We start from the raw sequence: 27,584 nt of genomic DNA on the forward strand, positions 1-27,584 counted from the left end.
AGTTTATGAATTACCGTATATCGGGTTTTTTTTAGCGAGTGTCTAATTTCCGCTATTTTCGCGAATTATAAGATATCGCTAAAATTGGTCACATTTTACAGTAAAAGTTGGCTGCCTTGAGGGGTGTTGTCATCAACCGATCGCCTGTTTACATATGCCATATACAGGTGTGCTTAATTGACCTTGACTCGACTGAACTGTTTTATTGAAAAAAAAAATGTACTCACAGTTGACCATATGTTTTGTCCTTTGTATAGATTTATTTGAAATCATAACGAGAGTGGCATTGCCAAGTGAAACATGGCCTTGTTACGATTTGTAACCGTTTCACGGAAGGACAAATACAGATCAGGGACAGACTTAGTTTGCTGAAGCAAACAAACGTGTAGATACATGATTATTACTGTAATTCTTCGTTTTTGTTGTATATGAAACATGTTCGCTAAAATTTGAATTACACGTTGTGAAAACGCTAAAAAATTAAATACGCTAAAAATGAAACTTGTCATTTTGTACAGAAAACGCGAAATTTAGCATACGCTAAAAAAAATATACGGTACTCCATATAATTAAGAATGATAATCTGACCTCAAAGTCGTTTTCATTATGACGAGTTATGTCTTGAGATATATTATTTTCACCAGGGATTGAAGGTCATTCGGCGAATTATAAAAAGTAGCATAACACTTATATCTGGAAATAGCGAATTGTACAATAATCACATGGTCTACGTAGGCGAATCATTTTACCGCGATAAAATTGGCATGATAAATATTCATTGTTCAATGTCACAAAGCGAACACGTGGAGAAAACCATCCACACACGGTTAAATTTTATGTTTTATTAATACAACCAAACTTATAGAAATGTACTGAAATGATCAATTAATATCTTCATATAACTGTATTTCTTTGCCATAATACATGTTATTGCCAAAGACAGACCCAACAGTTTTAATCGTCAGCCGTTTTGAAGAACATTTTTATCCATCTTCCTCTCCTTATTCCTTTCATAATTTGTAGTGCTATTTTCCATCATTTTTAAAGACTCTTTTATCGTTGTTTCAAAGGAACAAAGGCCAGTTCTGGATAGGTATGCGTTTCAATGACACCTTTACGTGCAAACAGAAAGAAAATGCAATGCAATGGGTCTATAATGGATGGAGTAGATGGGGAATGTGGAGTGACCTGAATCAAGAGCCTAACAACTGTCCTGAGAGGAAATGTGTTCGCCTGCGATACAATGAGATGTTCACAGCTGCATGTTCTTGGTATTACCGAGCTCTGTGTGAAAGTGGTAAATATCTTTTTACTTTTAATTAGGGGATAGTATGTTGTTTTGAGTGGCTATACTGGCGATTAGAACATGAAATTTGGTTTGAACTCGAGACCGATAGGTCGAGAGTTTAAACCAAATTTCATGTTCTAATCACCAGTATAGCCACGAAAAACAACGTACTATCCCCATTCTAACACGTTTACTATCGCATATATTTAGAAACATTGTTTTACATCGCTACAAGTACGCTGTTAAGTACTCTGTGACCTCCGCTAGTGACGTGTCATACTGTGGCGGATTGACCAATCAGAAAGAAGCTTTCAAAGTCGGTCAATTGGCCACGCCCATACTGGCGAGAGTTCGATCTGTATGTTGACGAAGCGGTGTATTTGGATTGTTGTGAAAGTCCTGTTACCGAAGATTTAACGACATATTTGGATTTACGCAGTATGCATAACGACATGGGCGTTTTGACAAAGTCAGAGTTGATGTGTTTCTATAGGCTCAACCGTTATGTGAAAGTTATGTGCACTTGTTTCATTTCATTTCGGATTTTACTTGGATACTAGATAGGCTAGGCCTAAGCTTAGATGCCTACACACGGACGAAATGAACGTTTCAATCAATAAATGACGGTAAGAATTATGATGTTAACGATTTTTGTTCAATTTATTCAGTTATCTCATCTTTTCGATTTCTTCATTTTCGATTCCAATCTCATGGATCATTCAATCATAAATGGTGCAGAGTGTTGAATTTCGGTACGAGTCGAACTTGACGCCATATTGTTTTGATTAGAAACGGGGCGTGGCTTAACAGGATAGATCATGGTTCTATCGCAGATTAGAACCTGGTCAGTAACCAATAAAAACACGCGTTGCAAAAGAATCTTGTTAGAATTTAGCTTAATACAGGTTGGTCTTTCGTGTAAATCGTTAATGCAATAGAACAACAACGTGCAACCTAAGCTTAGGACTGAACAGCTTGAATGAGATATAAATAACAAACAAATTGTTCTTTTTTTACGATTTCGAACAAATCTGACGTTGTTTACAATTGTTTCGTTCGGGAACAATTTTACATTATTCGCATTATAATGTTAAAGAACACTTAAAAAATGTTACAATTGATATTTAAAGATACGTTGAAAAAGAAGGTAAAGCAAACAGACCTCTGTCAAATTACACTATTTTCCAGGTTCTGTCCGCACTTTACCGATTGCATCAACAACGACCGACCAGACCAGGGCATCATCGATAAAGGTAACTGATGTAGGATCTATAGAGTCATCTACATATTCAAAGACATCAGGGATTGATGTTTCAAATATCACTAGACACACGGATCCAACGACGGAAGCAAACAGTCTGACGCCATCTGATCCGACAACATCGGCAACGGTAGAAATATCAACCATTACGGCTAAGATTAAGTCAAACGTGCAAAATGACACATGTGCTAACTGTTGTTCTGGTAAAACCCAGATAAAACTTGATCAACATGAACTTGAAGATGTCTTGCGTAAGTTGAGGATTCAGTTGGCAGTAAACAAAGCCAATTTATCAACCCAGAGGCGTAAATACATCAGTGTGTATGACTCCCGGCCCAGTAGTGTAGCCATGGGAAGCGTGGCTGGTTCTATCCTTGTCATGGTTGTCGGAGTGATCGTTATACCTGATGCCGTCTCTCTTGGTAGGTTCATGTACAAACGGTTACAGACTCAACACAAAGTGTCAGTTATATAGTTCCAATCGGCACTTGGACCAAATCTGGCTGGATGCTTATTAAACCTTAATAAATAAAAATGCATATTTAAGGTGATACATGCTGTTCTAGATAGGATTGCGGCTAACACGTACTTTGAAAGCCAAACCGAAGACGGAAATTGTGACTTGAGTCTTCCTGTAATCGGTTGTCAGTGTGGTCACTGTACCATCTAACGTCATTTTTCGTTAATTAGTGTTAGACAGTTTCAAACTGAGCACAAACTATTGGTTAGATAACCCAAAGGTTTGGCATTACATAAAGTATGACAGTATAGAGAAATGTATATTTGTTCATTAGAAGCGTCTCTTTATGGATGCAGCTATATTGACCAAATAATATTGGTGATTAGCACGGCATATAGGCTCTAAACAGGTTTTCAGTAAACGGAATAAGCACTTTTAAAGGAATGCAATGCTTGCTAAGGTTATGGCACATTCAAATATAGAGTTATACACTCAATGTTGTATAACATAATACAGAATCATGGTGTTCTATTAGATAGAAGAAAACTTAAAAAAAAAAACATCTACCAATTGGTGAATTCATGTAGGCGATTAACCAATTACTAACTAAAGCCAACAGAACACTGACTAAAGTGGTTCAGACGAAAGCTAATTCAAGGTATTGGCATGTAAGCGGTAAACCAGTGATGAACTAAAGCCATAAAAACATTGATAAAAAAACAGTGAGATAAACCTTGCAACAGGCGGAGTCATGATGGCGGTAAACCAGTAACTAGCCAAGGCCGACAGAACAATGACTATAGTCAGAAAAACGAAACTTAACAACAGGCGGAGTCATGAAGGCGGTAAACCAGTAACTAGCCAAGGCCAACAGAACAATGACTATAGTCAGAAAAACGAAACTTAACAACAGGCGAAGTCATGTAGGCGGTAAACCAGTAACTAGCCAAGGCCAACAGAACAATGACTGTAGTCAGAAAAACGAAACTTAACAACAGGCGAAGTCATGTAGGCGGTAAACCAGTAACTAGCCAAGGCCGAAAGAACAATGACTATAGTCAGTGAGACAAAACCTAGCAACAGGCGGAGTCATGTAGGCGGTAATGCAATGTCTAAATAAAGCCGTCACTGACCATACTCAGTTAAACGAAACTTGCCAATATTTCGAGTTATGTTAAACCGCTAGCGTCTTTATTGTCATTACCTCTCCCTGTTATCGATGATTTCGGATGATTTAATTGTCTATAGCTTTCCGTGTCAATTCGCATGAATGCACATTGTTAATTGAGTTGTTTCATGGCTTGTTGCCGACGTGGATCATGAGTCTAGCTGATGTATATTTTCAGATTTGAATAGCAATCCTGCCGTATCCAATAAAGCTCCCTGTGTTATCGATTCGAGTCTAGTAAATTCCGAGAATAATAGCGTCGATGTAGTGAAGCATGTTCACAATAGTTACCTATGATGAATTACATTTATCGTTGATTTGTAAATAATCATTTCCTTATGATATTTTCTGAACATATATTTTGAAAATTTCATAATATAACATGATGGACAAAGCTTTGTGTTTAACGCGTACATTTATTCATTGAATGAATGAAATTTATTTTCTAAACATGCCAATGTTGTTAAGATCTCATGAATGTAGCAAAATCAATTGCACTCCTTATATTTCTATTATGCTTATTTTTATTTTATCTGTTAAAGCACGCAACAAAAAAAATGTATTTTTCATGATTTCACTTTGGCGTGACGTGTCAGCGAGATAACAGCCGTCTTCCAGAAAAGTATCAGACAGTTCTCGTTACGGTCATGGCCACCATCATAACAACAACACACAAAAAGTAGTTCCACCTTCAATATTAATATATTAATTCTGTGACATCATATAAAGTATATTTTAACATTTAGGAGACCGTAACAGCATTGCATTTACGTACATATAACATGGATAGTGTTTATTTAACAGAACTCGAAGAGAAGAAAAATCCGACGGCGAATAGTGCTACCCGTGGTAATGCGGTCTCTGTCATTACTAAACAATGTAATAAGGCTTTTGGTGTTATGAAAAATGAATGCAATTTTCGCCCATGCTTTCAGGCATATTGAATATAAATAGTATTTGGTTTCAATTACGTTGCTTCGTTATATTAAATGTATTATATGTCACTGTGCACTGTACATGTCTACTGTAGGAGTCACCTAAATGAACGTATCCGTCTACCGTGGGGAGTCACCTTAATGAATGTCCACGTGATTTAATTATTATAGTATCCGTCTACCGTTGGGAGAGGGGTCACCTTAATGAACGTATCCGTCTACCGTGGGGAGTCACCTTAATGAATGTATCCGTCTAACGTGGGGAGTCACCTTAATGAATGTATCCGTCAACCGTGGGGAGTCACCTCAACGAATGTAGCCGTCTACCGTCGGGGGTCACCTTAATTAACGTATCCGTCTACCGTGGGGGGTCACCTTAATGAATGTATCCGTCTACCGTTGGGAGAGGGGTCACCTTAATGAATGTATCCGTCTACCGTTGGGAGAGGGGTCACCTTAATGAATGTATCCGTCTACCGTCGGGGGTCACCTTAACGAATGTATCCGTCAACCGTGGGGAGTCACCTCAACGAATGTAGCCGTCTACCGTCGGGGGTCACCTTAATTAACGTATCCGTCTACCGCGGGGGTCACCTTAATGAATGTATCCGTCTACCGTTGGGAGAGGGGTCACCTTAATGAATGTATCCGTCTACCGTTGGGAGAGGGGTCACCTTAATGAATGTATCCGTCTACCGTCGGGGGTCACCTTAACGAATGTATCCGTCAACCGTGGGGAGTCACCTCAACGAATGTAGCCGTCTACCGTCGGGGGTCACCTTAATTAACGTATCCGTCTACCGCGGGGGTCACCTTAATGAATGTATCCGTCTACCGTGGGGAGTCACCTTAATGAATGTATCCGTCTACCGTGGGAAGTCACCTTAATGAATGTATCCGTCTACAGTGGGGGGTCACCTTAATGAATGTATCCGTTTACTGTGGGGGGGTCACCTTAATGAATGTATCCGTCTACCGTGGGGGGTCACCTTAATGAATGTATCCGTCTACCGTGGGGGTCACCTTACTGAATGTTTCCGTCTACCGTGGGGGGGCCACTTTAATAAATGTATCCGTTTACCGCGGGGTCACCTTAATGAATGTATCCATCTACTGTGGGGGGTCACCTTAATGAATGTATCCGTCTACCGTGGGGGGTCACCTAACTGAATGTATCCGTCTACCGTGGGGGTCACCTTAATGAATGTATCCGTCTACCGTGGGGGATCATCTAACTGAATGTATCCGTCTACCGTGGGGGGTCACCTTAATGAATGTATCCGTCTACCTTTGGAAGTCACCTTAATAAATTATCCGTTTACCGTCGGGGGTCACCTTAATGAATGTAACTATCTACCGTGGGGGAGTCACATTAATGAATGCATCCGTCTACCGTGGGGGTCACCTTAATGAATGCATCCGTCTACCGTGGGGGTCATCTAACTGAATGTATCCGTCTACCGTGGGGGGTCACCTTAATGGATGTATCCGTCTACCTTTTGAAGTCACCTTAATAAATTATCCGTCTACCGTCGGGGGTCACCTTAATGAATGTATCCGTCTACCGTGGGGGGTCACCTTAACGAATGTAGCCGTCTACCGTCGGGGGTCACCTTAATGAACGTATCCGTCTACCGTGGGGGTCACCTTAATGAATGTATCCGTCTACCGTGGGGAATCACCTTAATGAATGTATCCGTTTACCGCGGGAAGTCACCTTAATGAATGTATCCGACTACCGTGGGGGGTCACCTTAATAACTTATCCGTCTACCGTCGGGGGTCACCTTAATGAACGTATCCGTCTACCGTGGGGAGGTCACATTAATGAACGTTTCCGTCTACCTTTGGAAGTCACCTTAATAAATTATCCGTTTACCGTCGGGGGTCACCTTAATGAATGTATCCATCTACCGTGGGGGAGTCACATTAATGAATGTATCCGTCTACCGTCGGGGGTCACCTTAATGAATGTATCCGTCTACCTTTGGAAGTCACCTTAATAAATTATCCGTTTACCGTCGGGGGTCACCTTAATGAATGTATCCATCTACCGTGGGGGAGTCACATTAATGAATGTATCCGTCTACCGTCGGGGGTCACCTTAATGAATGTATCCGTCTACCTTTGGAAGTCACCTTAATAAATTATCCGTTTACCGTCGGGGGTCACCTTAATGAATGTATCCGTCTACCGTCGGGGGTCACCTTAATGAATGTATCCGTCTACCTTTGGAAGTCACCTTAATAAATTATCCGTCTACCGTCGGGGGTCACCTTAACGAATGTATCCGTCCACCGTGGGGAATCACCTTAATGAATGTATCCGTCTACCGTGGGGAGTCACCTTAACGAATGTATCCGTCTACCATGGGGAGTCACCTTAATTAATGTATCCGTCTACCGTGGGGAGTCACCTTAATGAATGTATCCGTCTACCGTGGGGAGTCACCTTAATGAATGTATTCGTCTACCGTCGGGGGTCACCTTAATGAATGTATCCGTCTACCGTGGGGGTCATCTTAATTAATGTATCCATCTACCGTTGGGGAGTCACATTGATGAATGTATCCGTCTACCGTAGGGGTCACCTTAATGAATGTATCTGTCTACCGCGGGGGGTCACCTTAATGAATGTATCCGTCTACCGTTGGGGGTCACCTTAATGAATGTATCCGTCTAACGTCGGGGGTCACCTGAATGAATGTATCCGTCTAACGTCGGGGATCACCTTAACGAATGTATCCGTCTATCGTAGGGAGTAACCTAAACGAATGTATCTGTCTACCGTGGGGGGTCACCTTAATGAATGTACACGTCATGTAATTATCATAGTATATGTCTACCGTTGGGAGAGGGGTCACACTAATGAATGTATCCGTTTACCGCGAGGTCACCTTAAGGAATTTATCCGTCTACCTTTGGAAGTCACCTTAATAAATTATCCGTCTACCGTCGGGGGTCACCTTACTGAATGTATCCGTCTACCGTGGGGGGTAACTTTAATGAATGTATCCGTCTACCTTTGGAAGTCACCTTAATAAATATCCGTCTACCGTCGGGGGTCAACTTAACGAATGTATCCGTCTACCGAGGGAGGTCACATTAATGAATGTATACGTCCACCTCGGGAAGTCACCTCAACGAATGTATCCGTCTACCATGGGGAGTCACCTCAACGAATGTAGCCGTCTACCGTCGGGGGTCACCTTAATGAACGTATCCGTCTACCGTGGGGGGTCACCTTCATGGTTGTATCCATCTACAGTGGGGTGGGGGGGGTCACCTTAATGAATGTATCCATCTACCGTGGGGGTCACCTTAATGAATGTATCCGTCTACCATTGGGAATCACCTGAATGAATGTATCCGTCTACCGTGGGAAGTCACCTTAATGAATGTATCCGTTAACTCGGGGGGGGGGGGTCACCTTAATGAATGTATCCGTTAACTCTGGGGGGGGTCACCTTAATGAATGTATCCGTCTACCGTGGGGGGTCACCTTAATGAATTAATCCGTCTACCGTGGGGTGGGGGGGTCACCTTAATAAATGTATCCGTCTACCGTGGGGGGGGGGGGTCACCTTAATAAATGTATCCGTTTACCGCGGTGTCACATTAATGAATGTATCCATCTACCGTGGGGGGTCACCTTAATGAATGTATCCGTCTACCGTGTGGGGGGGGGGGGGGTTGACCTTAATGAATGTATCCGTCTACCGTGGGGAGTCACCGTAATGAATGTACACGTCATGTAATAAATCATCCGTCTACCGTTGGGAGAGGGGTCACCTTAATGAATGTATCCGTTTACCGTCGGGGGTCACCTTAACGAATGTATCCGTCTACCGTCGGGGGTCACCTTAATGAACGTATCCGTCTACCGTGGGGGTCACCTTAATGAATGTATTCGTCTACCGTGGGGAATCACCTTAATGAATGTATCCGTCTACCGTGGGAAATCACCTTAATGAATGTATCCGTCTACAGTGGAGGGTCACCTTAATGAATGTATCCGTTAACTCTGGGGCGGGGGGGGGGTCACCTTAATGAATGTATCCGTCTACCGTGGGGGGTCACCTTAATGAATTTATCCGTCTACCGTGCGGGGTCACCTTACTGAATGTATCCGTCTAACGTGGGGGGTCACCTTAATAAATGTATCCGTTTACCGCGGGGTCACATTAATGAATGTATCCATCTAACGTGGGGGTCACCTTAATGAATGTATCCGTCTACCGTAGGGGGGGGGGGGACCTTAATGAATGTGTCCGTCTACCGTGGGGGGTCACCTTAATAACTTATCCGTCTACCGTCGGGGGTCACCTTAATTGATGTATCCGTCAATCGTGGGGAGTCACATTAATTAATGTATCCGTCTACCGTTGGGAGTCACCTTAATTAGCGTATCCGTCTACCGTTGGGAGAGGGTTCACCTTAATTAATGTATCCGTCTACCGTTGGGAGAGGGTTCACCTTAATGAATGTATCCGTCTACCGCCGGGGGTCACCTTTACGAATGTACCTCATTATACATGTTTCGAAGTTCAAGGGACTAACAGAAAAAACTTCGAAACAGCGGGACTTCGAATTATTCATGGTTGACAATAGATCGATGTTTTCTTGATAATGACCATATCTGTTAACGTTACATGTCCTCGGTGTCTTCGTGTTGATCGTCGCATGTCAGGCTCACACCGAAAAGTTTAGTTAATGTATACCTTAAACACAATAAAATAAAAATTCTTTTCATTAATTATACCTAAGCATTTTATTAATCAAACAAAATATGTATCGGTTACAAAACACTTATATCGCGTTTAACAGATAAAGCAAAAGAAGTACAATGCACACTTACGTAAGTCGTTAGGCTTGTCTGCTAAAGGCACGTGCGTTTACGTTATGTGCATATAAAATACGGAATGCCGATCGGTTGGAGAATGCATGATTGAATGACAAATAATCGATTTACATGGATATTTATATATAAGTTTGAAACGTGAGTCTTTGAATATGAGTAAAGCCATCGCTAATTGTTTGTGTTTAAAATTGGTCCGGTTGTTTTACAGTTCCGTAAAATATACTCACCGACCGCTGATTTCAATGGCGGCGGAGATTATCAGAGACGACTACCGAAATGTTTTACCGGAGTGATTAAATGTCATGGCTTCTAAATACACCTGTTATCTATCAATATGGTCTGATTATTAATTAACCCCATGACCGGGAGTGACAACACACGCTATCGTTATCCCTATTGTCAGTCAGGGCATTTGGGGGAGAGGTGTGAAATATTGCCGCAGGGGTCACGACAAACACCTGTCCAGTACAGGTAATTTTTTTGTTCGAATCATGAGATGTCAATTACCTATAATATCATAGCTAACGAGTCATGAAAAAAAGTTTGATACATCGAAAACTTCGACTTACAAAAATTCGAATCATGCATAGGTTCGTTAGTAGTGTTATATAGTGGGACAATTCGGGACCAAGCAAAAAGTTCGATACAGCGAGAAATTCGAATCAACGAAGTTCGAATCATCGAGGTTTGACTGTACTTGTAATGTTGGAATTTGATTTTGAAATACAAAAATATATTTCAAAAAGCCTTGTTTAAATTAATCAACACTGCTTCCTGATCATAATGTAATTTGCCTATCAAAATTAAATGTGTTTTTATTTAACATATTTTGTATAAATGACCCATTGATATTAATCATACTGTGTAGTATAATATGAAGATAGGAGATAAGTAGTTCAGATATGGAATATTAAAGTTTGATAGTGATAGAACTGCCAATGAAGTTATACATAAAACCTACAACTGTAAGCAAAATCTTTATGACAAAATGTCTTTTTATATACCTGGTAATCTGACTGTTGATGTCAATCTTTTCATGCATGTCTTGGAACAATACATTTTCTGAAGTTGCAAAGCATAAAACAAACAAATGTGATTTCACTCGAAAGCTTTGTCTGCGTATTGTTCATTGGCATTGTTAGTATTGTATAAGTCTTTGCTAGGCCAATTAAACGTTCAACATGAACACGCTTACTTGATATTTTCCTGTCTCTGAGCACAACTTTGCATGTCATCCTATTTTTCTTTCTAAAGAAAGTAGGTATATTAATAGCTACATCTCTAACAGCAAACAAATCCTGAACATTAAATCCCTTGTCTGCCATTATAGAATCTCCTGGGTCACAAATACTGACCAAATTACTCCTTTCAGCAATCTGACGATCACTGACTGACCCTCCATAAGCAGGAGATAAATAGGAGACTAATCCACCTGGAGTTGTCCCTACTAACACTTTAATGGTATTCCTATTTGTGTATGTTGAATAAGTAGACTGTTGAGCAACAGGAGGCCTAGGTGTTTTTCACAGGGCACTCTGTTCCATCAACAGTTACTCTGGTAGTAAGAAACTTGGACAAAAAATCAGTTGGACAAAAATATCTTACAAGATCTCGTTCAGGCCACCATTGTATCTCTTGCCATTGTAGATACATAAAATTAAGCCATGTGATCCAAATGTTAGCAACAGATGTCTCTGAAATATTGAAAAGACGACTGAGTTCAAAATTTGTTTTGTTCTGTCTTAACTTAATTAAAGTTAAAAAGAGTTGATTTTCAATAGAAACATTTTCTACCTGATTGTACAGATAATTCAGATGATTCACACCATCTCCTAGACATGCCAACACAAACTTAAAATCCTTGTATGAAGACAACCCTGTGTAAAACATGGTTCCAGCATCATTACTTACAAAATATTCAAAGGAAAGTACACGTAGATGTGGTGTTTGTGTACATGCATTTGTCAGCAACGGTGACTCTGCAATAGCAATACAATCTTCTTCAATGTAGATAGATAGAGATGAGTCAGTAACACACTCCTCATAAGCAACATTCAAGTCACTAGAAGGATCAATTTCCACCTCTTGATCATCTGAAGAAGGACAGCGACTATCATATAAAAAATCATTCATTTCAAATCTACCATTAGATTCTTTTTCTGCATTTCGTACACACAGACGTTTTGCCCTGGGACCGGAATTTTCTGTTGGTTTCCATGCAAAATGCTTGGGACAGCTCCCATCAGAATTTTAATTCAAACATTATAATGCAGATATGATGCCTCACAAAGGCCAAAGATTATAGTGTTGCTGTCGTGATATAGTTTCTAGGTGATACTGTTATAACTTACCCTTTAATCATTATTTACAAATAGATTCACCATCAGATGATACTATCCATCCTTCGGCAGCTTGAATGTTGTAAGATCAATCAAACAAAATGACTATACATATATCCAAACAATATTATCTGAACGCTTGGCTAGTATATAGTTCATTTTGATTTGACCATTAGTAGTTGCTGCATTAGACTCGGCCATGACATGAAACAAAACAAAAGTAAATTAAACAAAAGAAAATTAAACAACAACAACAGTAAACAGCATATATGTTGAAATTAAACAAGCGAAAGATTTTTTTGCTGGGGCATTATGAATGGGTGAGGAATCTACTATACTTGATACATGATTTGAGCATGCGTACTGTAAATAGAATAATAAAGAAACAGGTGGTCAAGAAGCGGACACGCTTATAAGAAGACCGATGACTGATATTGATATTGCTTTTCACTCGACTTGCATTGTATACATATGTACGGGTTTAATAATAGCCACAGTACCGATATCGATAACGACCCAGACACTATGTCTATGTGGGAAAACACGGGTATGCGTTTTCAAAACCATCTAGCTTTAACATTACAGAAACATGATGAATTCGTCAAAATTAACAATAATCGAAACATCAAAGCCGATGACTTACCGTATGAGGTCTCTGTTTTGTAGTCGGCATCACTGAAGTGAGCGCTACAAACGACGCTCGACTTTGTTGGGGTCCACCGCTGGAATCTTTTCGCCGACGAGTTTCGTTTGATAGCCGACAACCATAATAACTGGAGTCTTTCGTCCTTCGGGAATGCATGCCTCCCTCTTTGACTACAATACGGGACACAGCAACACGCTTTCGGCATATCCTCTCCGATAGATCATTTAACGGGTTTTACGTCCACTCTCTTAACAATCTCTAGTGTACTTACCGGAAATACACTGGGACCGCAACAACTAGAGCGCCACCTATTATACCATTCAGGGGCGGTAACTGACTAATGTACCTCATTAAAAATATATAATGTCCTTGTGATGGATATACATAGTAATAATAATAAAAAACACAAACCAGAAATTCATACTGGCTCTTTCACATGCTTTGAGAGCAAGCTCTTCAGGTGTAATGAAAGGATTTATTTGTGACGGCATCACTGTGTGTCATGGTTACGTCAAAACAATATAGATTGATGACGTCATAAAAGACAATGATCAAAAGTACATACAAAATTGATGCCGTCAAAATAAAAAGATACACAATTAGAAATTATGTAATGGAAAACAACTGTTTTTACAGTAACATTGATTTGGAAATACACAGAACTATATGAATTAAGACTTGGTTTTAATAGATTAATAAACATATTTGCATTTGATTCTCTTTCTATAGCATCTGAGCTAGACATTTGGTATATAGGTAAAACATAAAACTCACTTTTAGAACATTGGTACATATGTTAACTAACTGTTGAAAATCTTAGATTGTCTGTTCTTTTTTGCTGTCTATGTACTGTCATACGTTTTCTAATTTCGTTGCCCGTCTGGCCAATGTAAAATTCTGAACAATTTTCATACGTTTTCTAATTTCGTTACACCTACATCAAAGCTCTATATCACTCATATTGAGTAAGTCAGTACCTTCATACCTTCGCTTATCAGTATTACTCTAAATTAATTACTATGTAATTGTATTTTACTTCGTCGTATGACACTATATTTTAGATACCTCATATCAGTCAGGGATGTTGCCTCTCGTTATAGTTGTTTCCCTTTGCATGTATATGCCTGAGACGCTTGTCCTTGATTAAAAAAGATTTTTTTTTTTTTTTTTTTGTTGTTGTTGTTGTTTTTTTAATCTATGTGTTTCGTGCATTTACAAGTCTATTTTATGTAAAATACGTTCTCGGGAAATCTCTGGCCATTGAGTTATTGTATAATTGTGTGCAGTGCTAGATTTCAATATGTCACTTTTGAAATCGACACGACAAAGGCTGAGAAGAGCTGTTGGATCACACTAAATTTCGTATGAGGGGACCTATTGTAAAGCCCCTGCCATTTCGGAGGTAACCACTCTGTTTTTTGTTTTGTTTTTTGTTTTGTTTTGTTCTTTGTTTGTTCAGATGACATTGGAGAGCCCGGTATATGATCCTCTATATCCTGATACACGTTGATCATGTTGGGATCTAGAATTTGTATTGCAAAATAGTTTCAATATTTGCGTTAGACTTTTTACCGTAATAAGTAATTTTTAAGACAATCCAAGTCCAAAATGCCCACGTGAGCAATTGTTTATATTTAAAGATCCAAAAACCGACGTGGAGACTTACGGGAACACCTCTGCTCATATCGAAGAAGGATTAGATACGTGCACTTTGTGTGAGAAAACTGTCTACTTACAACAGGGAACACATTGTTCATGATCGATAGCTTTGTGGTATTTGTATATCATCATAAGATACACATGAACTCTGAAGTAATTTTTTAAGGGATAAACAATTCCTGTATACAAATGCGATATGTAAAAACCGAGTGTCGCATCAACGTCTTGAATAAAAAACTATCCATGAGGGGGGGGGGGGGGGGGGGGAGGTTAGTCCATGGCGCCAAAAAAAATGGTCACGTGGTCAGTCACTGATTGAAGAACTAGTGCATCGTGATCAATGTTCGGTAAAATTTCAGGCACAAGTCATTAATGTATAGTAATACACACCGAAATCTTCTTATAGAAACAGATTCTCCACCATGTCGCATCAACGTTTGAGGGGAAATGGTTTAACTCGCTTGGCAGTGAGTGGGACGTTGATGGTTGCTTTAAAATCAGAGGCAGAGCAGACAAACAAGTTCATCCTTCATCAGTTTTATTCTTCACCGGAAGTAACAACAATAACTATAACGTATGTACAGAAGATTCCGGAATCCGGCAGGGAGTTCCGGAATTACTAACATATATATTGAAAATTACAATAAATTTGACTCTGCATGACCAGTATTATTATGTGTATACACAACACGAGTAATCGTTGGTAAAAAATGAAATGCATATTGTACAGTCGGCCACTGATAAAAAAAAATATTTCAAAACATTTAAAAATTTGCAAAAATCTGGTTTTCATATCATGTTCTAGAATTGCTTGGGGAATTGAGAATAAACGAGAAAATATTGAGCTGTCGAACACTGAATAGATCAAATACATATCTCTATGTTATCATTATGTACAGATCTGGAACAGCTAAGTCAGGAAAACTAATTAAGCAAGTCCTGAAATTTCAATAAATATTGCATTCGTGTAAAGCGACCCGGACTATAATGAAATCTTTAGGCCAATTTCCAAGGATAGGTGCATACAAATTGTTATTTCTCGCAAATTACTAACAATCAATAGGTATGATATTAATTATGAATATGCGTCATTGCAACAGCATAATTACACTATGATTGGATAATATTCGAATCGATAACGTGAAGGTAATAGGGATGGCAGTATCGTCTGATTACAATTGTGTATTCATGCGGAACATTATGCGAAATAGAATGGTAATTACCGACAGTTTAAACACCAAGGAAAAGAATCGATAATGAAGAGAACTGAGATGGCAAAACAGAATATATCTAATATAATTAGTGTAAGTGACTGTTTAACTTCATTTTGCTAGACTGTGCCTTTACGTCTATAATACGTATTCTGCCAACTTTAACTGGCTACTCATTTACCGCCTATATGACTCAATATAGTAATTTTGCTAAGGACTTTAGTTAGTTACTGTTTAACTACCTAAGTGACACCATCCAACGCTAGGGATATATCACCAACGATAGTCAGTGTTCGGTCGGCTTTGATTAGTTATTTGTTTACCGTCAACATGGCTCCATCCATTCCTAGGGTTGTATCACCGACCTAAGTCAGTTTTCTGTTGACTTTAGTTACAGGTTCACGGCCTCCATCCATTCCTAGGGTTGTATCACCGACTCAAGTCAGTTTTTCTGTTGACTTTAGTTACTGGTTTACCGCCTACATCCACCGCTAGGGTTGTATCATCAACTATGGTCAGTGTTCTGTTGACTTTAGTTACTGGTTCACCGCCTACATCCATTCCTGGGGTTGTATCACCGACCCAAGTCAGTTTCCTGTTGACTTTAGTTACTGGTTCACCGCCTACATACATTCCTGGGGTTGTATCACCGACCCAAGTCAGTTTTCTGTTGACTTTAGTTACTGGTTCACCGCCCACATCAATTCCTGGGGTTGTATCACCGACCCAAGTCAGTTTTCTGTTGACTTTAGTTACTGGTTCACCGCCTACATACATTCCTAGGGTTGTATCACCGACTCAAGTCAGTTTTCTGTTGACTTTAGTTACTGGTTCACCGCCTACATACATTGAAAGGGATATATCATCAACTATGGTCAGTGTTCTGTTGACTTTAGTTACTGGTTTACCGCCTACATCCATCGCTAGGGTTGTATCATCAACTATGGTCAGTGTTTTGCCGACATGAGTTACTGGATTTACCGCCAAAATGACTCCACCCATCGCTATGAATATATCCCCAACTATAATTAGTGTTCTTTCGGCTCTAATTAGTTACCGGTACATCGTCAACATGGCGCCATTCTCCGACTATAGTCAGTGTTCTGTTAGCTTCAATTAGTTACTGGTTAAGCCCCTTAAAATCTGAACACAGCGGTTCTTTGTAATATTAACCAATATTATACATTGCATATAAACCATTTGGTAATATACTAGTCAGGAGGCAACTGTATACACAATGTACAGTGTAAGTCATATGTATGTAATGATAATTGGTCCAAATATCAAGTTTATTTATCCCAAATATATCAAAAGAAAAAAGAATATTGCAACAAATAATTCAACTTCCAAATGTATGGAAGAAAAATCACTTTGAAAAAAAATAACTTAAAGTATTATTCCCGGCGACCGTAGTTTCTGGGGTAGCATGGTCATCACATGTGTGTTTAGATGGCGTCTACTTTGTAGTTTGAAAATTTATCAACACTTGATTAAAGTTTAACAGTGTTAACGATACTAAAAATAAAAGCAGAACTATAGGCAAATGTCGTCAATGACGTCGCAGTCGCCGACGGAAAAAAATAACAACATTGCAACGCTTTATCTAAAGACTCTCGACGTAGACGAGACGAAATTTGCATTTAATTTTTTCGGACTCGTTATTACAATGTAATTATAATTTCAAAAATGTAAAAATCGGGAAAAGATGCCAAGGGGGAAAATAAATATATGTATAAAAAAGAATTTAATAGAGCAATAATTAAATTATTAATCGTTCCATCATTTTACACTTGAACTTTATACGACTCGAATCAATTAAAGAGGGAGTGTTAATATAACGGCGATAGTATAATGGTCTCTCTGCGGGAAACATTTTATATACTTAATGAAGTCCCGTATGGACAATACATCTCGAAACAACATACTAATTAATAATAAAGTAAGGATATATTCACAAATCCAGTAACCAAATCCAAACATTATCAGAGAATCAGAGAAATCAGTGGGAGGTTTAAATAACAACATATTAGATATGAAACAAAACATATTTTTATTATTAGTTTTCGGTTTCTGTATTGCATGCAGTCGTACAAACATAGCGTATATTTGACTATAAGACTAGGGTTCCCAATAAATATTGCCAATATATCGTGGTTAATTCTAACTATATAATACATTTGATATGACTATAGATGTGTTAGTATAGGACCCTATCAAGAGCAATGTTATCAGGTGCAGCAATCACTTAAACAACCGTGGCCAGAATGGCACCAACCACACCTCTCATGACAACATTATTAAGCTGGATCATACACGCTAATGAGTTTGTGCCTTCGTCAGAGGATTTTGTTTTGTTTTCTGTCAATTGAACCCAAGAACGACATCCAGTGTTTGATGTATAGAGATGTGTATATTCATACATTCCACGTTGTCTCCCTCGAATATAGATGTTGCAATCTGATAAAACAGTGTTGACGCTGTATAGGGAATATCTTAACAAAAGTACTAACGTACATTTTCTTGCTATCCATTGTTTACTCCAACGGAAAATCGCGAGGTCAACACATAGTGTATTTGACTTCATGTGTGGTCTTCTTATTTCCCGACTGATTTAGCAAAAGTAGAAAATTATCATTTTTGTAGGCTACATGAACTGTATCAAAATTGCCCTTTAACACAACGGTATGAGCCTGCAGGCAAATTAATTGTGTCAATGATGTGATACTTCTAATTAGTAAGACATAATGTCTTATTTGACCGTCCTTGGTATAAAATTGCAGACAGAGAGACAGAGACAGACAGAGACAGAGAGAGACAGAGACAGATAGACAGAGAGAGAGGGAGAGGATGGCATGCAGAAGATAGACACTTACATTTTTATACACTGTATATTGAAATAATTGGTTATTATGGATATCATTTGCTATTTATCAAGTTTTTTTAATTTTTCACAATCATACATTGATAAAGTGTCAACGTCTACTTGGTAAAACTCGAGAAAATGGATACGTAACAATATTTCCGTTTTAATGCAAAGAGAAGCTGTACTAATGCACATATACTTAAATGTATGCACAATCGATATTTCGGTTTATGTTTAGTGGTGAATAATTACCAACCCCATACAAAACTGTATTGGTCTATTACACAAGGTTGCGAGGAACTCATTGCAACAAAGCCAAACATATATCTTCTCAGGATAATTATTAGGTTTTATATACAGGTCACTCAAGCTGCATCTTCTACTTCTTCCTCTATACATCTCTTGATTCAGTGATGTTGTTTATTGTATCTTATTATTATTTATTATTTTTTTTTTTTATTATTTTTTTTTGGTAGGTGGGAGTTACCATCTGTATTCCCTCCCTATATCAAGATTGATTATACAAATATAAAACGGCCATAAACTGAATAGATTCAAAACATATTAAAACTGGATGGCAAAAACGATCACATATATATATAATTCGGGTTGATAATTTATTCATTCTTTTCTTTATTAACAGATTATAGCACGTAAATACATTTTCATGATATTTACCATATCATTAATTACCTATTGGAAAGATAATATGGTGCTCTCTATTATATTTCATCGTACACTTATTTTGCTGTTTCTAACAGCAACTATTTATTGCATCACAATTATCATGAATATTAAGATGCTATACTATCTGGGTTTTTTTTCCATTTTATTATTGTCCCGTAATTTCTATTTCCGGATTTGACGTCTTATCCTTGCCGTACTGGATCACGTGACTTCTTTGTTTATGTTCACTGGCGGAGAAATTTTTTTTCAACTTTCCCTCCTCCACCCCAATATATAACAGTGTTTTCAATTATACCAAATTCATGTTAATAGTGTGGCTCATACCTTGATATTATTCATGAGTGAAAAATATATAAATATTAGCCACACGAGTAAATTATATTTGGTATCACTGAAGAAACAATTATATATTTTGTTCATCTCATTTCAGAGCAAAATATACCGAAGCAGCTCAATCTCTCCAGGAATTCATTGCGGTCCCCCTGCCAACGGACAATAATGTACGCCAAATCGTGACGTAATGTATTCAATCGTGCACACAAATTTATCTACTAAAATGTTTGTTTCGAAAGTCTTGGACACTGTCTATATGTCATTCTTTCGGATAATTGCATTTGTCGGGTGTTTAAAACAAATCAATACTTAGGTAATGCCAGGTTAGCCGATCGTTGGCAGTGGGAAGAAGGAGCATTACACTAGGTATTCTATTGTCGACAACGGGTATGAGAGAGCAGATTTTTATGTAGACTATAGTACGGAAATGACTCGACATATTAGGAGACGTCATAAACTATTCCACATTGGAGCATTATATCAATATTTTGTTCTCCATTTTTTGTTTGTTTTTATTTTGGTTTTTTTTTATTACTGTTTGTTTATTTATTGCTACTTTTTTTTCTTTTTTTTTTTAAGTTTACTTTTTGTTCTTATTTTGTTTTGCTTTGTTATTTTGGGGTTGGGATGGGAATATTCTAAAATAGTTAAGCATGTTTATCAATATCTTTTGCAATGCACTTGCAGGTAATATTCCCGACTGATATTGATCGTGTACCTTAGACCAGATAGAAAGTCAGGGGAAACAAAATTGAGGGGACAACATAATAATTGATAGACGTAATGACACCAGGCAGATCAGTGGAATGAAACAGGACAACATATAATCCTTAGACATAACGGCATCATACCAACCAGGGAAAAAATGAGGAGACAACATCTAATCGAAAGACATAACTCCATAAGACTGACTAGGGGAGAAATGAGGGGGAAACAGATAATCCATAACCAAAGCGTAATCATATCGACTAAGGGACAAATAAAGGGACATCATTAGATGTCACGATATCAGGAATGTCAATGAGAAAATTAGGGGACAACATCAGCATCAGGCATACTCACATCCTCTCTTTAAAAGATAACAACATACACGTTGTTATTAGCCTTATGCAAATACTAGCTTTACATGGAACTAAGGTTACCGAGAGCGATCGGTGCAAAACGACCTCTAATAGCATCGATCAGTATGGTAGTGAGACCTACTACTAAATAATATATATATCACTGATCAATCAGGTATTAAACTTGCTAATTTACTTCGCTATGGGTCGTTTGCCATGTTCATCAATAAATTAGACAGTCGCACCTGTTATAACTCTAGAGACAAAGTGATAAGTTACATTGCAACATTGGATAAGGCATTGCACACTACTCTAAACGAAGCCACATGATGTTAAATAGTAAAGTTCATTACCTGACAGTGACAACATTTTTCATCTTGAAAACAGTTTTACTTGTCGATGGACATGGCCTTTGTGCCGGTAATTTACACGTTGACCTGGGATCGAACAAGAATTACAAATCCTTTATGCACTTGGATACCATAGGAGTCTTACAGTGCATCAATGTATGCAAGAGATACAGAGTATGTGAAAAAATCCACCACAATCGGGAAAAAACTGACGTGTGAGCTCATGATGACGTACGGGGAGGAAGGCTCTATGACGTCACTTTTGGATGTTGAATCTATACACGTGAGTTTTTCTTTTTGTTAAAACATATTAAATATATAAAATATGTTGATAAGGTGACCTTTAAACATGGGACGAGTTACACATACTATATAAGGGAATGCTTTGCAGCGGTTTTGATTGGCCAGACGACATATTACTTCAAGCAGATTTCCAAAGACACCAAAATGAGCACATTCCCTGTCATATTAATCTTAGGACGGGCGAACCAATAACAAAATGATTACAATTTAGTAGGAGTAACAGCTATCATTTCAAGATACTTTGGTATGTCTCGGCCATAGGACAGAACCTAAAGCCAAAACCCGAGACAAAACCCCAGTCACATAACTGCAACGCAAAGGGGTCCATTTGTTGAATGAGAATCAAATATGAAATGCGTTACCTGTCCAACTTCGAGCACCAGTCCCGTTTGAGGACTGGTCGTCAGGTCTAAATAACACTAACAATATTTTTTTTTGGAATCGTCTCGATTACGCCTGCGACGTGAGCTTTTTTGTCTCCTTTAGTTTACATGAAATATTCCGTCTACTCAACATAGGCTTTCTCGAAACGCTATTGCAATACGACATGGATTACTCGTATTATTAAGAAATTTCCGCATCTTGAAACCATTATTTGATTTAGAAATATAGATTCACTAGCTAAGCCTTTCAATATAACTTATAGTTGAATGTTACGTGTTAAAATACAGTGATAGCATAGTTTATTAAACGTTGATAGTGAATAACCTGCCGCTTCCGTCACATTTGTTAATGTACAATACGGAGGATAAACACGCCTGTTATTACGTCATAGCTAGATAGCTCACTAACTTGACGAATAGCATTCACGTTAAGTGGTGCATTCATCGAAATCACACATATCTCGAAAACGATACAATGATTACACATACTGTTTTTGTTACACTAATTTTTTTCAACTTTTTATAACAATAAGCGACCAGAAAATGATCAACGGATCAATTTAAACCTAGGAATGCAACAGGCCGAAACCACACCTTATCCGATAAATACACAAAGATGTAACTAACCAACCCATTCTCCTTTCCGGACCGATTTGAAACATAGATTTTTGGGTTAATTTCTGCGTTTGCAAATAAAAAGAAATAAAAATAAAAAAAATATTAAGTATATGTGTGCCAACCTATACCTATCCATACAGTATTATAAAATATACCACATCGTAGTTGATCATTGTTTTGCAAAATGAAATTCAAAGAAAAAAATGTTTGATACAGCAATTAAGTATACAACAGTAGTTGAGTATATGTGTTTAAAAATAGTATGCCAATTGATTTATGATGTGCATAGTACCTGTACCTCTATGTGTAAGAGACATTGTGTGATTGTGTAGTTATTATTTAATTGTTCTCCTTTTTCTCATCCTCTTTTTTGTGTTGATGATATATATATATATATTTTTAATTTTTATTTATTGTATTTTTGTGATGCAACGTCTTGTCTTTACAAATATTTTACTCCCTATGCAGGAATGAAAGTGAAATAATATACATATTTAATTTCATTATTTGGCCTATCAATGATTTGACTTCTTGTTTTTTCATTTAATTCATCCGAATGTTTTAATTGAGTATTTTAGTAACCATATCAATTTAACAAATTACTCCCCTTTGATTATTCAAGTACAATTTTCTCAAATATTGCTACCCTTTAACCTTTATGATAACATATCTCCAAAAATGACTATACCGTTATGGATATTATAGATATATAATTTGTATTTGCATGTACAGTATGAGAGCCTTCATAGTGTTCAGGGAGATGAACCCAGGGTTCCCTGGCAACTTCTATACAATACAGAAGTGTGTATACAATTACTGCTTAGCCATAAGTGTATACGCACATCTAGGATATTTCCAACTGGGGGAATAACATTTTGGTATCGTAAAAAAAAAGATGATAATATGAAAGCCATGTTAGATAATATAATATCTATCAATTTCAACCATCGGAAAGTGGACGATTTATAACAAGATAATTCGTTATTAATATAATAGTTCATGACACCGAAATAGCACCATTAGGTAGACACCATCTCAATGCATGCTGGTGGAGCTTGGATGCACTGATGTCCGCCACTTGCTATCCGTGTTCCTTGGGGATTTAAACATCCAGAGTGATTTCTATGGAGATAACAATGACAGAAACTAATCTTGAAGACTGATGTTAATTCAAATGAACATGAAAACACGGAATTATTTTGAAAGTAATTTGATTTCCAGGTAATTACCAGGGCATTCATTACATGCATCTGTTAATATATCCAAATGGGGATACAGTTATAACTTGTTAGCTACAGGACAGTTTCATATTGGAAAGTGTGCGATTTATACTTATCATTAACAATTTATAGCACGGCAATTCGTTATCAATACAATAGTTCATGATCTCAAAATCGCACCATTAGGCAGATGTAATCTTAATGCATGCCGATTGAACTTGGTGCACTGATTTCCAGCATTTGCTATCACTGTTCCTTACGGATTTATAAATTTCAGATTGACAGTAGCTCTAACTGTGTACCTGGCAGTTGTTCGGAGACTGAAGTATGTGTCGACATGAGGGATGGCAGCTCTACTTGTCTTGACCTAGGTATATATAATCACTATATATCTGCTTCGCGTATTTTGGGTATTTTAACGTCCTGAAGACAAGTGCAGTAAACCTCTCTCACAGTGACCTATTGTCATATTACCAACCTATCGCCCATAAATATATATTCCAAATGCATTTTTGTCAAATCCCAATTGGTTCTCTCAAAGCCCTAATAGTATTAACAGCTTTACCACATTTGTACACAAAAGGGACACAATTTCATAGTATTCTTTACACAAACATTCTTATAACAAACGAAATGTAAAAATATATCCTAGAAGAATGTATCTAACTACATAGTTTCGTACACTGTAGCCGCATTCACCACAGTCACTGTATAGTTCTTTTCAAAAACAAATGTATGTGTTAAAAACACCTTATAATGGAGAATGCAGGTGGCATAAGAACATGAAGGAGTTTAGAGGTTGAAACGGGATGTTTTTTTGTTTTCTCTTGTGTCGAAAAACGAAAAAAGATAAACAGAGTATTTTGCTGTAAACAGTATTAGGTGTATTTAGATTCCTATAAGCATACTATTTTAGTAGTTTTAAGTCATAGCACATTGTTTTGAATTATCGTTTTTAATAGTTCGACACGTTGGTAGAACAATGATGGCATAATGTTCATGTACGTATCAGTACACAGAAAATGATAAGAACAATCAACTACCTGAGAGTGAAATGTCGTCAACAGTTTTCCTGATAAAACGTTGTCACTATCAAGAACTAGTGATATACACTTCAGTGTATTAATAAACAACAATTCAAACTGATGTACATTTAAATGTATTGTCATATTACATTTTAAACTAATGTATGTTTCAATGCATTAACAGACTACATTTCAAAATGATGTTCATTTCAATGTATTACTACATTACATTTAAAACTACTGTACATTTCAATTCATACACATATTACATTTCAAACTGACGTACATTTCAATGTATTAACACAATATATTTAAGACGGATGTATTAAGCAATAAGGAACTCAACAGTATTTAATGATGTACCTTAGATACATTTCTTATATTACATCATTGGACGGTTGATACACTATCCGAGCCCACATTACTTTTATGTTTTAGATCTTTGTCCTACGACCGACTGGAAGCATTTCAACCACAAATGCTATTTATTTTCTGGAACTTATACAACGGAACAACAAAATGTGGTAATTTTTTTTTTTCTTTTCTTTTTCTATTTTTTTTTTTTTTTTTTAATCTTTTTTTTTTCAGTTGATGTATAGACGTACCAAAAGTATATCTGGAACTATTGGTATTTTACTCCATGTCGCTTAACAAAGCAAAATTGTAGAATTTGCATTTCATATTATTATATATTTAACATTTACTATGAGTATGTTAAGGGATATCATTCCCGATATTTTTGTAAAGTTTTAATGAAGCCCCAGATATATTTCATCCATTAATCTGGCGCGATTCCTTTTAAGACATAACAGTTTTAATCACGAATAACAAAAAAAACTGTTACTCGTCTTCATGTTAAATATTGTTCGGTACATGTGTATATTTGACAAAAATATGATTAGCTGAACACACAATGGCTGTATTGTTTTAAATATTCTATATCGGCGTAGATTAAGATCTATAAATTGATTAAATATGAGAAAACCCCTACAGAGTTCCTGTTTCCTGTTTCAAAGTTCAAGGACAAGGTCACCGTTATGAATGCAAAGACGACGTAATGATTTGAAGCATTTTGATAATACTGCATGCATTGGTCAATTATGAGGATATCGCAAAAAAAGAAAAACAAAAAATCATTTCAGACTTCTATGTTCCAGAACAAGGTCACTTGCATAAGTTATTTTTATTGTTATTGAGTTTTAAAAGTCTATAAATCATTTCTAATTAATGTTCTTGTCCAACACTCTATATTAAAGATAATATTATATTAATTATTCATCGTGTAAGTGCAAATAGTTGTGATATATAATTAATTTTCTTGTCCAAAACTCTATATTAAAGACAATATTATATTAATTATTCATCGTGTAAATGATAATAGTTGTGATATATACCGTTTTGATAAGGAAGAAGACATGAGAGACATAGGAAATTAAAAGAAAAGAAGAATAGAATGAGAACAGAAAATGAAGGGGTGAAGGGGTTAATAATGATATGGCAATTTACCTTGATGTATTTAATAAAGAGATAAATGCTCCAATGCTCAAGATTCTTGAGAACAAAATATCGGGTTTTTTTTTATATCAATACAGATTTTCAAGAGAATTTGACCAACTAAACTAAACTCAGAAACACACCACTTCCTGCTTGAATTTATGTTGTGAGAAAAAAAATGTTAAGGACGTTAACGCGTGCACACGGAGGTACAGAGTGATTACAAGATACATATCTTAATTTACAAAGTGACATGTACTTCAATGTTATTGCAAATGAGTAATACCATACTAATACTTTGTTTTAATTGCACAGGTGTTTTGTAACTCATTAAATGCCACGCTTGTGAGAGTTGACAACGCTGAGGTGAACAGTTTTCTCGTATCGGAAATCACAACACGGGGTAAGGATATAGATATCTGATTATTCAATATTTTTTTCACTATACTCAAATAAGCGACAAGGAATTGATTTCTTTTTTTTTTATTTGGCCAGATTTTCAATTAATAAAGCTACATTTACTTTTTGATAGTTGTAAGTAGTCAACTGCACAAAGGGACCCGGCACTTTATCACTAGCCCTTTACATCTGGGTTGCGAGTTCGAAACCTACGCGGGACAGTTGTTTGGTACTGTACTGTACTCTGGCTTTCCTTCACCACCCAAACCAGACATGTCCTTAAATGGCCCCGACTGTTAATAGGACGTTGGGAATCAAAATCCAACTACGCCAACATGAATGAATGATAATTCCGTCATTATAGGCAAAACCGCAAGTCTAAGTGAAAATCGCTAATACGATGATGCTTGGTTTTGATGTGTTTAGTACAGCAATGCATTTTTTTAATGTGTGGAAATAGGTGCTTAGAGCATATCATTATTAATTAAATTGATAATCAATATCCATGTCAAATATGAGTGTATCTTAAATAGAAGTGGAAGTTACAACTGTTTTATTTTCAGGGATCCCAGACATGTGGCTTGCTGCAAACGACAAGGTAGTGGAAGGCGAATGGGTGTGGGGGCCTGGAGATGATGTGTTGACTACAATGTGGGGCCCGGGTGAACCTAACCCGCATGACAATAGTGAGGATTGTGCCGGTTTGCGACGGGTCACAGGACTATGGGCAGATTACAGTTGCACAAAAAATGTACATGTCGTATGCGAAGTTCCTTATGGGTTGTTTCCCTAGTGACTTGATGCTAATTGTAAATCTGAAACTAATAAACATCAGAGTTTATAATCCAGGAACACTAAAATGAACAATATTGATCTGTTTCATCATTACATTTTGATCTCAACCTTTCTTTCATGATTTCCATTTTTTTTTTTTTTTTTTGTGCTGTCTACTTTTTATTTCTTTCTATTTTTCTCTTCGGATTGTGCTTCTTGTCGTATACTCTCATATTATACAGACTGGT

General features: G+C 37.3%; 1 protein-coding gene across 1 annotated transcript; it reads left to right on the forward strand.

Moving 5' to 3' along the window:
- The first annotated feature begins 21,060 nt into the window (after nucleotides 1-21,060).
- On the forward strand, nucleotides 21,061-27,495 carry LOC117315745 (perlucin-like). The gene is made up of 5 exons (XM_033870097.1): nucleotides 21,061-21,403; nucleotides 23,922-24,015; nucleotides 25,108-25,193; nucleotides 26,479-26,566; nucleotides 27,126-27,495. Exons 1-5 carry the CDS (start codon nucleotides 21,275-21,277, stop codon nucleotides 27,353-27,355), a joined length of 627 nt encoding a protein of 208 aa, XP_033725988.1. The 5' UTR covers nucleotides 21,061-21,274; the 3' UTR covers nucleotides 27,356-27,495.
- The last annotated feature ends 89 nt before the right edge of the window (nucleotides 27,496-27,584 follow it).

Source organism: Pecten maximus, chromosome 17 (assembly GCF_902652985.1).
Source record: "Pecten maximus chromosome 17, xPecMax1.1, whole genome shotgun sequence".
NCBI classification, from domain to species: domain Eukaryota; kingdom Metazoa; phylum Mollusca; class Bivalvia; order Pectinida; family Pectinidae; genus Pecten; species Pecten maximus.